This window comes from Amphiprion ocellaris, chromosome 15 (assembly GCF_022539595.1).
Source record: "Amphiprion ocellaris isolate individual 3 ecotype Okinawa chromosome 15, ASM2253959v1, whole genome shotgun sequence".
In the NCBI taxonomy this organism is placed as follows: domain Eukaryota; kingdom Metazoa; phylum Chordata; class Actinopteri; family Pomacentridae; genus Amphiprion; species Amphiprion ocellaris.
Window position 1 is genome coordinate 17,861,109 of NC_072780.1, and position 13,559 is coordinate 17,874,667.

At 40.4% G+C, this 13,559-nt stretch overlaps 1 protein-coding gene across 1 annotated transcript in view; it reads right to left on the reverse strand.

Annotated features, from left to right (window-relative positions):
* Positions 1–97: 97 nt before the first annotated feature.
* The window catches only part of hpca (hippocalcin), a 53,336-nt gene continuing 39,874 nt past the window's right edge, over positions 98–13,559 (reverse strand). The window contains exons 3-5 of the mRNA XM_023263836.3: positions 11,672–11,953; positions 5,053–5,158; positions 98–2,656 (exon numbers count right to left, since the gene is read on the reverse strand). Coding sequence (XP_023119604.1) covers positions 2,559–2,656; positions 5,053–5,158; positions 11,672–11,953 — 486 coding nt within the window. The 3' untranslated portion in view covers positions 98–2,558. The remainder of the gene's footprint in view (positions 2,657–5,052; positions 5,159–11,671; positions 11,954–13,559) is intronic.

Sequence of the window (13,559 nt, forward strand, 5' to 3'; positions counted from 1 at the left end):
GTCCTACGTTAATAACAACCTGCAGTGTATTTCACAAAGTAACATCTCTTAATGCATTTCTCACATTTTCTCAATAACCAGAAATGAGGACACAGTCCAGAGCTTTGAAACACATAGGTATATTTCGGTTTCAGGTTGAACAGAACAAACATGACATCCTCTCATGAGGTTTTCATGCAACAAAAAATCGGAAGGAAAGGAAAGGGGGGTTAGGAAGGAAAGAAGGAAGAAAGAACGGGGCTTATTTATCCAACACAAGGTACCAGTTCATCAGAGGCAGTGAGAGTAGAAAAGGATTAAACTGTAGTAGATCAGGGAGTAGCAACTGTTCCTTATCCTACCAGCAGAAGGCAGTGACACTAAAGGATCCCCAAAGCAGAGGTGCGGCTGGTAAGGAAGCTCCTGTGCAAATGTTTGGTACAAGTTAACTTTCTATCAGTCTTAATGTCACATGGACGCAGCCGCAGTGGAACAGCTCTCAGATTCTCATTGTTAGCTCAGTTTGCCCCCATTGCACACAGTAATTCAATGTGCGAGGTAGTGAAATATTTGTTAACAACCTAATTATAAGGGTAAAACTGATACTTTAAATTAGGCTGATTAGGCTTTCTATAATGGAGTTTCTTCTCTGAAAAGCTACATTAATTACTGATTAAATACAGAATTCTTATTCCATTTAATGAGTCCTGCAGTAAAACCTTCCTGTGCAAAATGTGTAGAAATATTTTTTTTCTCCCTAATGTTTACCCACTTCACGGACCGAATTTGAAAGTGTGTTTAACCTCAAAAACAGAAGGTGGCAATAATGAGCTAACAATGGGGCATTTAAGGTGTGACATATGAGAGTGCTGCTGGTCGCGCTGCAACCAGTGGCTCTGTTTACATTTGCACAGTATGTCAGGGTTTGGTTTTATTCATGTTTGCATGTTTCATTCAGTCAAGGCCACATTTTAAAACTTCAACAACACACAATTCTTATTCCTCTACAAGAGACAGATATTTAAATTTTCAAAATATCTGACATTCCAATTATAAACTAGATAAAACAGATGAAGTGCCCTGAATTTTAAAGGTGCAGTGCTAATGTAAACGCAGCCACTGGTATCAGCCAGATTGCGACATGAGTTTGTAAACCCTAAAACTCCAAATCAGAGCGAGCATTTGAACTCGCTCCCATCTTGTGAAACAAGTCCCTTCATCTAACTGCTCTGCAAGCAGACTAATCCAGGAGGTCAAAAAAGCATTCAGCTAGAGAGTGATGAACTAGCCCTTAGTGAGTTCTCTGTCTGTGAGAGGAAAAAGAGAGCGGGGGTGGGAGGGCAGGGGTTGTCCCAAAGCAAGACAAATATTCAATCATTTCTGCCTGATCCAGTGTGGAGGAGGCTGCAGAGCTACAAAAAGATACCACTGTGCGTAAACTGTTTTAGTGAATTTTTCGTCGGATCATGCAGTATAGTGACAGGTTACGACTATCTTAAGTTTACTGCTCGTTGTTAAAGAGCTTTAAAATACTTACAAATTAAGAAACAACACAACATGATAATACTGTAAAAGTTAGCCTCAAGCATACAGTGTATATTCACATGCACGCGCACGCATTCGAACCAAATGTACAGCCGTACTTTATAAACACATGGCGGCTGGAACGATATGTGCTACTGGTGCCATTGATCAAATGCATCATGGGATCCCCTTATTTCACTAGAACGTCATTATTCTTCACTTGAACGAATCCACAAATCCCAAAGAGATCAAGCTTAACTCACATGTTCTCTCTCTCTCTGTCACTGTAAACTGGAATACGGTCATCTTAAACAACATGTCAAAGTAAAAGAACAATAATAAGGATAAAAATGAATAAATAAAATAACACAAAGGAGGAAAACAGTATGTACAAATGAAAAATAAAAGCATTCAAATTTTAAAAATCAATAAAATGCCAGTAGATGACAATAAAAACTCAATGGAATCTTAGGCCTTCTTTTTCTCAGCGAAGGATCATATAGCAGTAAAATCCCAAGTACCCCCAGCCTCCACCCAGCCTCCACCCAGCCTCCACCCAGCCTCCACCCAGCCGACCACCCGTTCAGATCAGACCAGGAAGCTACACTACAAAATACTGCCGTTCATTGCCAGAGTGTGTGCCGTACATCAAGACAAATATACTTTATCTTATGTTATACACAGACGTACAGTATATACATGATATACAATGGGTGTTGGAGGAGAAACGAGCGATCCCTGCGCTGCGAAAAACATCCACACTTCCACGCTCTGGAAATCCGACGTTCCAGAGAGAGAGAGAGAGATTCGGGAACATTAGTAGGCACCTCTCTGGACCGATCATTAAATGTATGCATGTCCCTCCGTCTTCCCAAATATAAAATGATAGTGACAACTTTTCCTCCTCCTCCTCCTCCATCCTTGCACACAACAACAAAATAAAGAAAAAGATGATATGAGAGACGAGAACCATCATGCATTGATTTGAGTGACTGTTTCAATAGCAACAGAGAGAGGGTGAGGAGAAAAAAATAAAGGGTCGCAGCAGGGTGGGTTCAGAACTGGGAGGCCGAGCTGGGGTCGCACTGGAGTAGCCGGACGATGGAGGGGTCGCTTTTGGCACCTTTGATGAACTCTTCCAGGGATAATTTGCCTGCAAGACAGATGGGGAGAGAGGAAAACAGAAGGACAGGCATTATTTTGTGGGCATATGGCAGTGAGAGATGTGTTACACACAGACTGTAATGAGGCTTATTTGGAAGTTGGTATGGTATCAAAATTGATGACTAAGAATGAAGGCATCTAACAGCACCTACTAACGTTGTGCTGATTTTGTACCTGAATTGAATTTGTTATGTGTCCTGGTGTAAAAGCCCTGTGACAAATGATACAGATTTCAAATAAAGGGCATAGCTGGCTGGGATAAACCTCTTTTTGCTCTCAAAACAGCCTCAGGTTGCAGTCAAATAGTCAAAAAATAATACAATGACATCCTTTGCTCTCCCTAAACAGTTTTTATTCACATTAACGGAATACGTCAAGCTATAGAGAAAAATACAGAGTAAAATTTACGAGAACTTAGAAAAAACAACTACACTTCTAAGAGGATCCAGTTGCATTTACACAAGGGTATGAAGTCATGCAGTGGTGAATGTTGATGTCCTGTATCTGCCGTGGTGAAACTATAACTTTCCAAAGATGGTGAACTAAAAGTGCATCCTAGATAAATCACCATGTGTGTGTGTTGTTTGATGCAGGCTTTATGATTACAGATAAACCACAGAAAAAATATATTATCACCAAGGCTGGAATTGAAATGAAACAGAATGACTCACTCACTCTCTTGTCAGTACGATTGTAAAATATAACTGATACATTTATGCAAGGTGAGTGTAGTGTTTTCGACCCACAAATCTACTACCGCATGTCATTCAACCGCACAGACTAACTTAAGACGTCTCATAAACCTGATCTTTCTTGGAAGACAGATTTCTGTGTTGATTCTGATCTGATTATAAGTCTCTGCATACAATAGCTCAACAACAACCACGCAACTCAGTCAACACCTTAGAATGTCGACTTGATGTTGCCATTGCAAGGAACTGGGACAGTATTATCTAACTTCTTTTTGGAGAGAATGATCCAGTGTATTCTATGCTAAAGGAGATGAGGAAGGAAACACTGAAGCTCCTTTTCTTAACATTTAGAGAATTTGACTAGCTCCTGTTATGGTCATTTCTCTCATTTAGGAACCTTCCTAACAGAACAGACTGTTCATTTTGGTGTCCTGGGCTTGACATGATTGCATTGCATCTCCCTTTCTACCACTTCTCAAAGGTGTTCTGCTGGATCACACACTCTCTGTAAAAGGTAGGTGCATCTTACAGGTCTGAAAAGTGAGGCCAGTGCAGATGTTCCTTAAACCTGCATTGTTTCTTAAAGCCAGCAGGCTGGTTGCAAAAAGAAATCAGATTGCACAGACATTTGTGAGAAAATGACTCTAATTCTCGTCTGTTACCACAGTAAACATTTCTCAAATGAGTTTCTGGTTTCAATCACTACTTTCAAGCCTTATAAACACAACATAATGTTCATTCAGTAAATTATGGTCCCATTCAGAGTAAAATAGACGATAAAGCAGGGTATGTTTTAGGGCGGGGCTACCTTGTGATTGGCAGGTCTCTACTGTATAGCTGTATGTGGTCTCTTCCCATCTGCTTTCAAAAGACTAACATGGCGTTGACCAAATGCCATACTTGAGACTACAACAGTTGACAAGCCAGTAGTATGCTCATGTTTTATATACATGGTTCAAGTGTGTTGACTGGGAAGGCCACTGAGCTCATTGTCATGTTCATGAAAGAAGTTTGAGACGTTTTGTTTGCTTGTATTGTTTGCATTGCTTGTATAATGCTGCTGAAAGTAGCCATTAGAAGATGGTAAACTGTGACCATAATGGGATGCAATATTGTCAGCAACCATACTCAGACAGGCTGTGACATTCATACCATAACTGTTTGGTAATAAGAGGCCTAAAGTGCTCCAAGAAAACATTCCCCACATCATTACACCAGAAACAGCAGCCTGGAAAGCTGAAACAAGGCAGGTTGAGTCTGTAAATTCATGTTGTTGATACTAAACTCTTAGCCTACCATCCTCATGTCTTTACTTTGTAAGTTAAAAACAAGATGATGCATAAGATTATTGGCCTAGCTCTGCAATTTCTTGCGTAATTCCTTTTTTTTAAAAAAGTGAATTCAAAGAAAAACAGACACATGATGTTCTAAGAAGATTTGATTTTCCCCTTTTCTTTGGTTTTGTATGAAAAGAAGATGCATGCTGTGTCTTTTAAAGTTTGATCTTGTAATCCCATGATGGATGCTTGGCAAGACAGTGAAAAACTAGAATATGGTGTTTGGAATTCATTATAAAAATGTATTGTTCCCAGTAAACTGAGGACATTTCAAAGATTATTTTCAATAAACTGTCACATTCACCCCCCCTGCCCTCTCCACAGCATCCCTCCTTGTTGCCATTTCCTGCTCTCACCATCATTATTGAGGTCCATTTGTCTGAAGATCTTATCCGTCCTCTTCTCTGGCGTGGATTCATCCTCTGGCATCTTCATCACAGATGACACCATCTTGTAGATGGCCTGAGAGACAGAGCGAGAGAAAGAAGCAGAGAGACAATGTGGGTGGTTGGGTGGGCGGTGGCAGGAGAACAGAAAGATAAGTGAATTCAAGCCAGCAGGGACCCATTAAGGAGGCTCAGTGGGAGAGAACGAAAACACAACTGAACTGAAAAATAAAGGCTCTGCAGCTTTCAAGATGCTGATAAACATCCTTTCTAAAAGTCCACATGATTCAGTGACATTTGTTACTCCTGATGCTAAGAGCTATTCTCTGGGCTGCTTTTCCACAAATACCCACGCAGGGTCTGTACACCTATAGAATCAAGCCATCATACCACAATGACATGTGCCAGCAGGGGTGGGGGAGGAGGAGGAGGAGGAGGAGGAGGGCTTACGAGCAGAGCTTACAGTATTGATCTGATACGTCTTTATCTGTTGACCGATATGAGTGCTTTGTGTCCCCTGATAGCATTAAATTAACCTCTGCAAGTGAGCGCAGAGAAGCTCCATGTATCAGCTGGCCTCATGCACGGATCTAAAATCAGCTTATGTGCCCATTAAATCTCCTCCACTGGGAGTATAGGGTGTAAAACTGACTGTAGATCAGTGTCACACCCTAAGAGATGATGGTACAATAGCTTGCAGGGAAAAAAAAAGCTTTCTGTGCTTTTCTGTAAGACATGCCAACTTGAAAATGGTCTCTCCCCCCCCAAAAAAGCAGAATGAAAAGACTGCACTCAACCAAAGACTATAAAGGTTACATACACAAATACTTAACAAATATATCCTTGTGGTTAGACCACAGTGACAAATCTGTGTCCATCTATGTCTTTCAGGTTCAAGGCTGGGTCCTTTTAACATTTCCTCAACAATCAGCTCATTGTCAACAGGTGTTTCAGGCAGCAACAGAAGAGGGCCTCACACGTCTGACAGAAAAACTTCATCAGTGCTGGGTTATACTGGCGATATCTGATGTCTTGTGTTCAGAAACGCCTTAAAAAGAAAGAAAATGTTTGAACCAAGAGGACAATAAAAACTGTCTGTCCTTTAGCCTGTCTTTCATTGCCGTGCACTCAGAATGCACTGGGGTCCTTCTGTCGGTCACAGAAAACATTGGGCAAGTTGTCAGGCTAAGAAAGAGTTTAAGAAACAAGCCGGTTCTCTTCTACAAAGATTCCACTTCTGGGTGAGCAGTATAGAGATGATCGCACAATCGCTACAGAGGCCACACCGTCAAATAACCCGTCCCTATTTACTGTTAAAGGAACTACGTGCAAGAAAGTGAAGCAAATTATTATGTATTAATTGTTTTTTTCATGTCAATGTGTGTCTCTTGGTTGCCTGTATCAGAAACTTGAGATGAAGTCTTAAGAATTTAGTCTAAAATATACACTACCGTTTAAAAGTTTGGGATCACACATACAATTTAATGTTTTCCATGAAAACTCATACTTTTATTCATGTGTTAACATAATTGCACAAGGCTTTTCTAATCATCAATTAGCCTTTCAAAACCATTAGCTAACACAATGTACTATTAGAACACAGGAGTGATGGTTGCTGGAAATGGGCCCCTGTACCCCTATGTAGATATTGCATTAATAATCAGCCGTTTCCAGCTAGAATAGTCATTTACCACATTAACAATGTTTAGACTGTATTTCTGATTCATTTGTTATCTTCATTGAAAAAAAAAACAACTGCTTTCCTTTCAAAAATAAGGACATTTCTAAGTGACCCCAAACTTTTGAACGGTAGTGTATATCTATAATAACAGTATAACTTTAGTTAGTTGGCATGATGTTGGTCAGTCACATTCAGTCTTGTGTATGTCACATCGCTGCTTTGCCCAGCATGCTCAGTTGCATCTACCTACAGCAGCCCTATTCAATTAGCGGCCCGCGGGCCACATGCGGCCCGAAAGCAACCGTCGAGTGGCCCTAAAGCAACTGCCGAGTGATTGGGACTTGGGTCCGAGAAAAACATCTTTCAGTAACACTGACAAGTTCTTCCAAAAATTCCAACATTATTGCAAACATTGAATGCAACACTTACCGTAACCTAGCAACTAACCCACAATGCATTGTGTTGAGGAGACGCGTTTGAAAAGTTAACATTAGCAGTTCTATACAGGCGAAAATAGCAGCATGTCTTTTTCTATCCTGAAACGACAAATCGGCGAGGAAAACCGTCGGTTTAATCCTGCGTGGACTGACAAGTATTTATTTATTTACCACCAAGTCCGAACGCCAAACCAATGCGTTTACTCTGCAACGAGTGCTTTGCAGCGCTGAAAGATTATAATGTCCGAAGACACCACATTGAAAAAACATGCTGCGTTTCGGACAAACTTTCCCGAGGGATGTCATGAGAGAGCGGCTATAATTCAGAGTTTGACTGCATCTTACAACCGGAGCTGTACTACAATGAAGCGGACCTGCACAGCTCAGGAAAGGGCCACGAAAAAGAGGCCGTTCACAGACTCAGAAACTGTGAAGGACTGCATGTTGGCTGTCGTGGATGAAGTTTTAACGGACGATAAAGTTAAGACGAGTGTGATATCTGCTATCAAACAGGTCTGACACGTCAAACATTCTCGCCACAGATGTCTTCGAGACATGGTAAGTGCAACAAAGCAGCGTGCTGTAGCAGACACTAAAGGTAGTTTTATGTATTTATTTGACTATTTTCTGTTCACTTATTATAAGTTTAATATTTAAGAAAGACATTTTGTTTTGACAGTTATTTCACTTAGTTGCACTTTATTATGCACTTTGATGTCAGCTTTATTTCGTTTCAAAGGGATAGTAACTATCACTGTGCCTACTGTTTATTTTTTTGATTATATGCACTGAAGATGTGACTGTCTCAGATGAGACCAAATATGGACAGGGACAAACTCTGTTTTTTATTATTGCAAAAGAAGAAAAAATGTCTCAAGTTCTGAAAAGTTACTGTTAAGCAAGTTACTTTTTAATGCACTTTGAGATGTGACCAAAACAAAAGATGGTGTTTCTAATCTGCACTTAGTTTTTATGTTCATATGCACCTTAACCTGTGCTTATATTTACCTATCAAAATGTGTTGAAGTTGTGTGTTTGAAATGTAAAATTTAAAGAAGCAGTATTTCAGCACAGGTTTAGTTTAAGTACTGCTCTTCTATTGTGTTTATGTCCTTTTGGATGCGGCAATACGTTTATAAACATCCAGTGTGTTTGTTATCTGATCTGTTTGTGTTTATTTTAAATGGTTAACTTTGCTCACTGTCTGCTAAAAACATCCGGCCCAGCTCATGTTCTTAGTCTGAAAATCCTGCCCGAGTCAGTTTTTAATTGAATAGCCCTGACCTACAGAGTCCATGCATGTGCATGAGCTGACTGCAGTTTACCTAACAGCCACCGGTGTCATTATTTATGAGGGTTTTCTAAATGAATGTGCTTGTTAGGACTGATACTGTAAGAAGAAACAGACATTTATCAAAGGCTCCTATTAGAAACTCCACTGCCTGTGACACTGGTAACAAATACTGCACAAATCCAATGTGAAGATTTTCTTATTATGTATAACCTGCCATCCATCGACCATCATATATCTATGCATACACACCTGGAAATCTATGCAGAAAAAAACAACTTGCCAGTGATGAAGTGTAAAATCTACCATTCGTGTAGCTCAGTATTTGAGAGAAAACAACCATTCAACTTGAGTGTGTCATTATAGAAAAAGATCGCACCATGAAGAGACGGTAACGTAGAAATACTTGAGTGAAGGCCACTGCTTGTCATCACTGTAAAGACTGCACAACTGAAAGCTACATAATAGGGCAGTGCGCTTGAGTTATCTTGTCACTGAACTGATTTAATCTTAGTATCTACTCGGGCAACAACAAGGATATGAACATGGAGATTGTTCAAGAGATTTAGGTTGGAGCAATACAGCAAACATCTCTGTTTCTTGGGGATATAAAATGTGTCTGCATTGCAAGTTTTATTCATATACAGTTTGTTTTTATACCATTTTCACTCGGTTTTCAGAACAGGCCCTTACACCAGCTTTAAATTGTGATTGTGTTGGTGGATGGTTGTCTATTGATCAGGGTCTTTAGGGTGAACGTATGGCTTGGTCCGATACTGTGGTGTAAAACAAATCCGACCTCCTCAGTCGTGACAATCTCCCTCTCAGCGCACAATGACACAATGGTTGTCCCCTCTCTCTCTCTCTCTCTCTCACGGTGCGTAACCTCAATGAGCTTGGGGATAATCCCAGTATTCTGCACACTCAGGGATAAACTCTTGTTAAATTTAACTTGCTAATCCATGAGAAGGCAGAAACACACACACACACACAAAGACACACAAAGACACACAAACTCACACAGAACATACAGCAAGGTCCTCAGCCCAACATCTCGACTTGGGAGTCCCTCTACTTCTTCCCATCAACCGTGGAAGGATTACAAGCAGCACTAATGTAGCTCAGTGCTTCGCAGTCTTCCTGCAAACTGTTGCCTGTGTCAATATTGCAGTCAGTACATTAAGGATGTCTATTAGAGCCTTTGCACATCTGTACTCGATGCCGCCGTGCATATACTTGAATGAATGTATTAACTTACATAAATGAAGTGAGTATTCATCACAAGCACTCTGCTTGTACACAGAGTCCTGTGTGATTGGCTGCTTCAAATAAAATGTGCTACGGTGTGCGCACTGAGCTTGAAGGAAACTTGAAACAGTGAGCAAGAAACTATATTTAATCTCCCAGTGAGGCCAAAATTGTTCTTTATTTGTCATATCACCTGCACAATGTGCATTTAATAAAAGCAGTCAGCTTTGGTGATTAAGAGATTAACATTATTTTGGGTTCATATACGCATTTAAAAAGTACAGAACTGAAACCTAGTCTGTCTCTATAGTGGAAACTTGACCGAAACTTGAAAAAAAAAAAATTACATGCAACCCCTGTAAAAACCATCAGGGTTAGCCTTGGCTTGGGCTTGAAGATACTAGACACTACTTGCATTTGAAAATGCAGTACATTAATGTTGTTGACAGCATTATAGGAAATGTAGGATCCAGTAATTTTGAAACTTGCCCCATGCTAAAAACTAAACTGAGCTGTTTGGTTCAGTATAAACTAACACCAGTACATTTGCTGGTATGCCTATGAAAACTATTCAGTAATCATAGTATTATTAAGTTCCACATTAAAAAGTGAGAGAAACCTAGACACCACTCACCTGTAATATTACTGGTACATAACACCGCTTTGTCGTCCAGTTCCTGTCCACTGTTATTCACAACATGAAGCTGGACTGCAGTCTCCATTCATAATCAGTTATTTCTTCCTGAGCTTATTGTGAAGCCTAATAAGCTGTAAGTCATTTTGCAGACCAAGACCATGAACTTTACAAGACCTTTGAAGGTGCCCTGCGGCATCAGGCACCAGATCCTTCAAGTCTTGTTACTTGTGAGTTGGAGCCGCTGCAGATCAGATTTGTTCTAGTGCATCCCTCAGTATCCTGTCACAGTATCATGGTCTGTCCAGCCTCAGACACCACAAACCTTGTTGGTGCTCCAACTCTGTTGTAATTTGGCTTTTTTTTTTTTCCAGAGCTGTCTGTTTGACTCACATCCAGCCTGCTAACTATGAGAACTGACTGTTCCTTTATGGTCGAACCTATTTCAGACTTTGACACATGCCTTTATTGTTTATCTATCTATCTATCTATCTATCTATCTATCTATCTATCTATCTATCTATCTATCTATCTATCTATCTATCTATCTATCTATCTATCTATCTATCTATCTATCTATCTATCTATCTATCTATCTATCTATCTATCTATCTATCTATCTATCTATCGATCTGTAAAAAAGTGATGACCTGTTGTAAGTCACTGTAATTCTATTCTCTATTTCAGTTCTGATTAGAGCTCACTCAATTACAGATTTTCACTTTTATTATTATTTAGTATCTTATGTCATGGGTATGATCACTACTGGTATATAATGACATCTCTTGCTCTGATGATGCAAGATAACATCAGATACCTTCTTGTTTACAGCTTCTAGTCTGGTTGTAATAAGTCAACGCGAACACAAAACAGATCAGAATTAAAAGGAAACATTGTTTTTTTTCTCCCTGGCATGGTCTAGATACTGATAATTCAATTAGTTAGGTCAATATATTGACTGATATGTCAACCAGAGATGAAAAACAAGAACTTACAGTATGGACATGTCAAAAATATGACTAGAAACTTGCCACAGTTAATGTGATTCTGACCATTGTTATAAGCTTTAGGAGTCTGCAGATGTTTTTGGTTTGGTGCCTCTCTGGAAATTTTGTGTATTAAGAAAGGCTTCTGCTGTTCCAGCATTTATATAAGACAGCTGGTCTGATCCACATGGGACAACACTGCTGTCAGCACCTGAGGCCAAAGCATGAACCGCCTCTACAAGCACACCTGAACACAAGCATCCTATTTCCAAAAAAACAAAAATGTCCTGCCTCCACATTAAATTTGCTCACCTGTACAATCTCCAGCATCTCTTCACGGCTGATGTACCCGTTTCCGTCCAGGTCGTACATACTGAAGGCCCATTTCAGCTTCTGCTCCAGTTTTCCCCGTGACGTCACGCTCAAGGCGATGATGAACTCCCGGAAGTCTATCGTCCCGTCGCCGTTGGTGTCAAAAGTTCGGAAGACGTGCTCAGCGAACTTGGAGGCGTCACCGTACGGGAAGAAATTAGCGTAGATCTTCTTGAACTCCTCCACGTTCAAGGTTCCACTGGGACAGTCCTTCAAGAATCCCTGAGGGACAGAGAAGAATTAAGACATGGGTGAGACAAGGGTGAAAATACACCCTTTAACATTCTCTTTCAGCCTCCTGGACAATATAATACATTCCAGTGACACAGGTTTTGCATCAGCGGACGCTATTATAACTGACCTCCATTGAATCACATTTCTGTAACCAAACTTTGACCAGTAAATGTTTAACTTTTGTAATTCTTTATTCTGTCCAGATTGGAGAAGTATGCTTTGAAAAGAAGTGTAGTCTTGAGCAAAAGCTGTCTTCTTTTCAAGTAGTCACATTTGACAAAGCAGCATTGTGCCTGAGAAGAAAAGGAGGTAAAAGTCATGTCAGTCTCGGCTTTTGTTCAGCGGAAATAAGACCTTTAAGGTGGAGGCAGCGAGGTGACAAAGTCATTGTCCCAGTATGAAGGCTGGAATTACTTTTTTGAACATCATGCAATATATTCTCACAAGTTAAGGTTTAAAGTCAACATGGCTGTGCTCTGAATATTTTTTTGTCTTTATTGCCAGTCCTTGACATTTTCAGTGAGACAGTGTCGCAGTGTTTAGGGAGACTTTCCAAATCGAAGCTCAGATTTGTGGCCCATAAATCCCCTCCAGAAAGACAAGTTGGATAAATTCTCAGAGACCTTGAGTACCCTAACATCCTGTGGAATATACTGTGACATCCCCAGCATCCAGCAGCTGTTAATCTGATCAGAGTTGTGACTGCAGTCAGTACAAAGTGACCTGGGGGTCACATGTCAGGAGGGTGGCGGTTTAACATGTACAGTTCTTATTTGCGGCAGTTCACACAGCTGTTCCATAGGTCTAATCCGTTATTGAAGCCATATAGCCATTACACACATCCATGTGCACAAGATGACATAATTCATGCAGTCAGGTCACTGTGGTACTTCATAATGCTGAGGTCTAATCCAGTCTCGCCAGTGGATAACAGTGGGTGTGGATAGACAAACACTGTCACATTATAGGAGTTCAGTCGGTGTTACTGATCACTCATGAACTTATCTTTACCGAAAAAGTACAAGAGACTCATGTGTGACTTATTCTGTTTTTTTCTCATTATCTTATTCTTATATTCTTTCATCTTATTATTGACTTATTCTTTGTTCAATACATCACACCTGGCTGGCAGAGAGCTCTCAGTCCTCTCTGCCTTGTGGAATCTATTCGAGTTCTGTAATTATTAGTTATGTGATGAAGCTATGTGACGGTCGGTGTTGGTCTGTCTGTCTGTCTGTCTGTCTGTCTGTCTGTCTGTCTGTCTGTCTGTCTGTCTGTCTGTCTGTCTGTCTGTCTGTCTGTCTGTCTGTCTGTCTGTCTGTCTGTCTGTCTGTCTGTCTGTCTGTCTGTCTGTCTGTCTGTTATCAGCTTTATTCAAAAACAGACTACCGGATTTGGATGGGATTTTCAGGGAAGGTCAGAAATGACACAAAGACCACCTCAATAGATTTTGGCAGTGATGCGGCTTATAGTCTGGATCCATGGATTTGTTAAAGATTTCTGTATCATTGCGAGACAGCAGCACAATGTCACTGTAACTATGACAACAAGTGAACACTACGTCAGCTGCCTGCTGACGATCACGATTGTGATC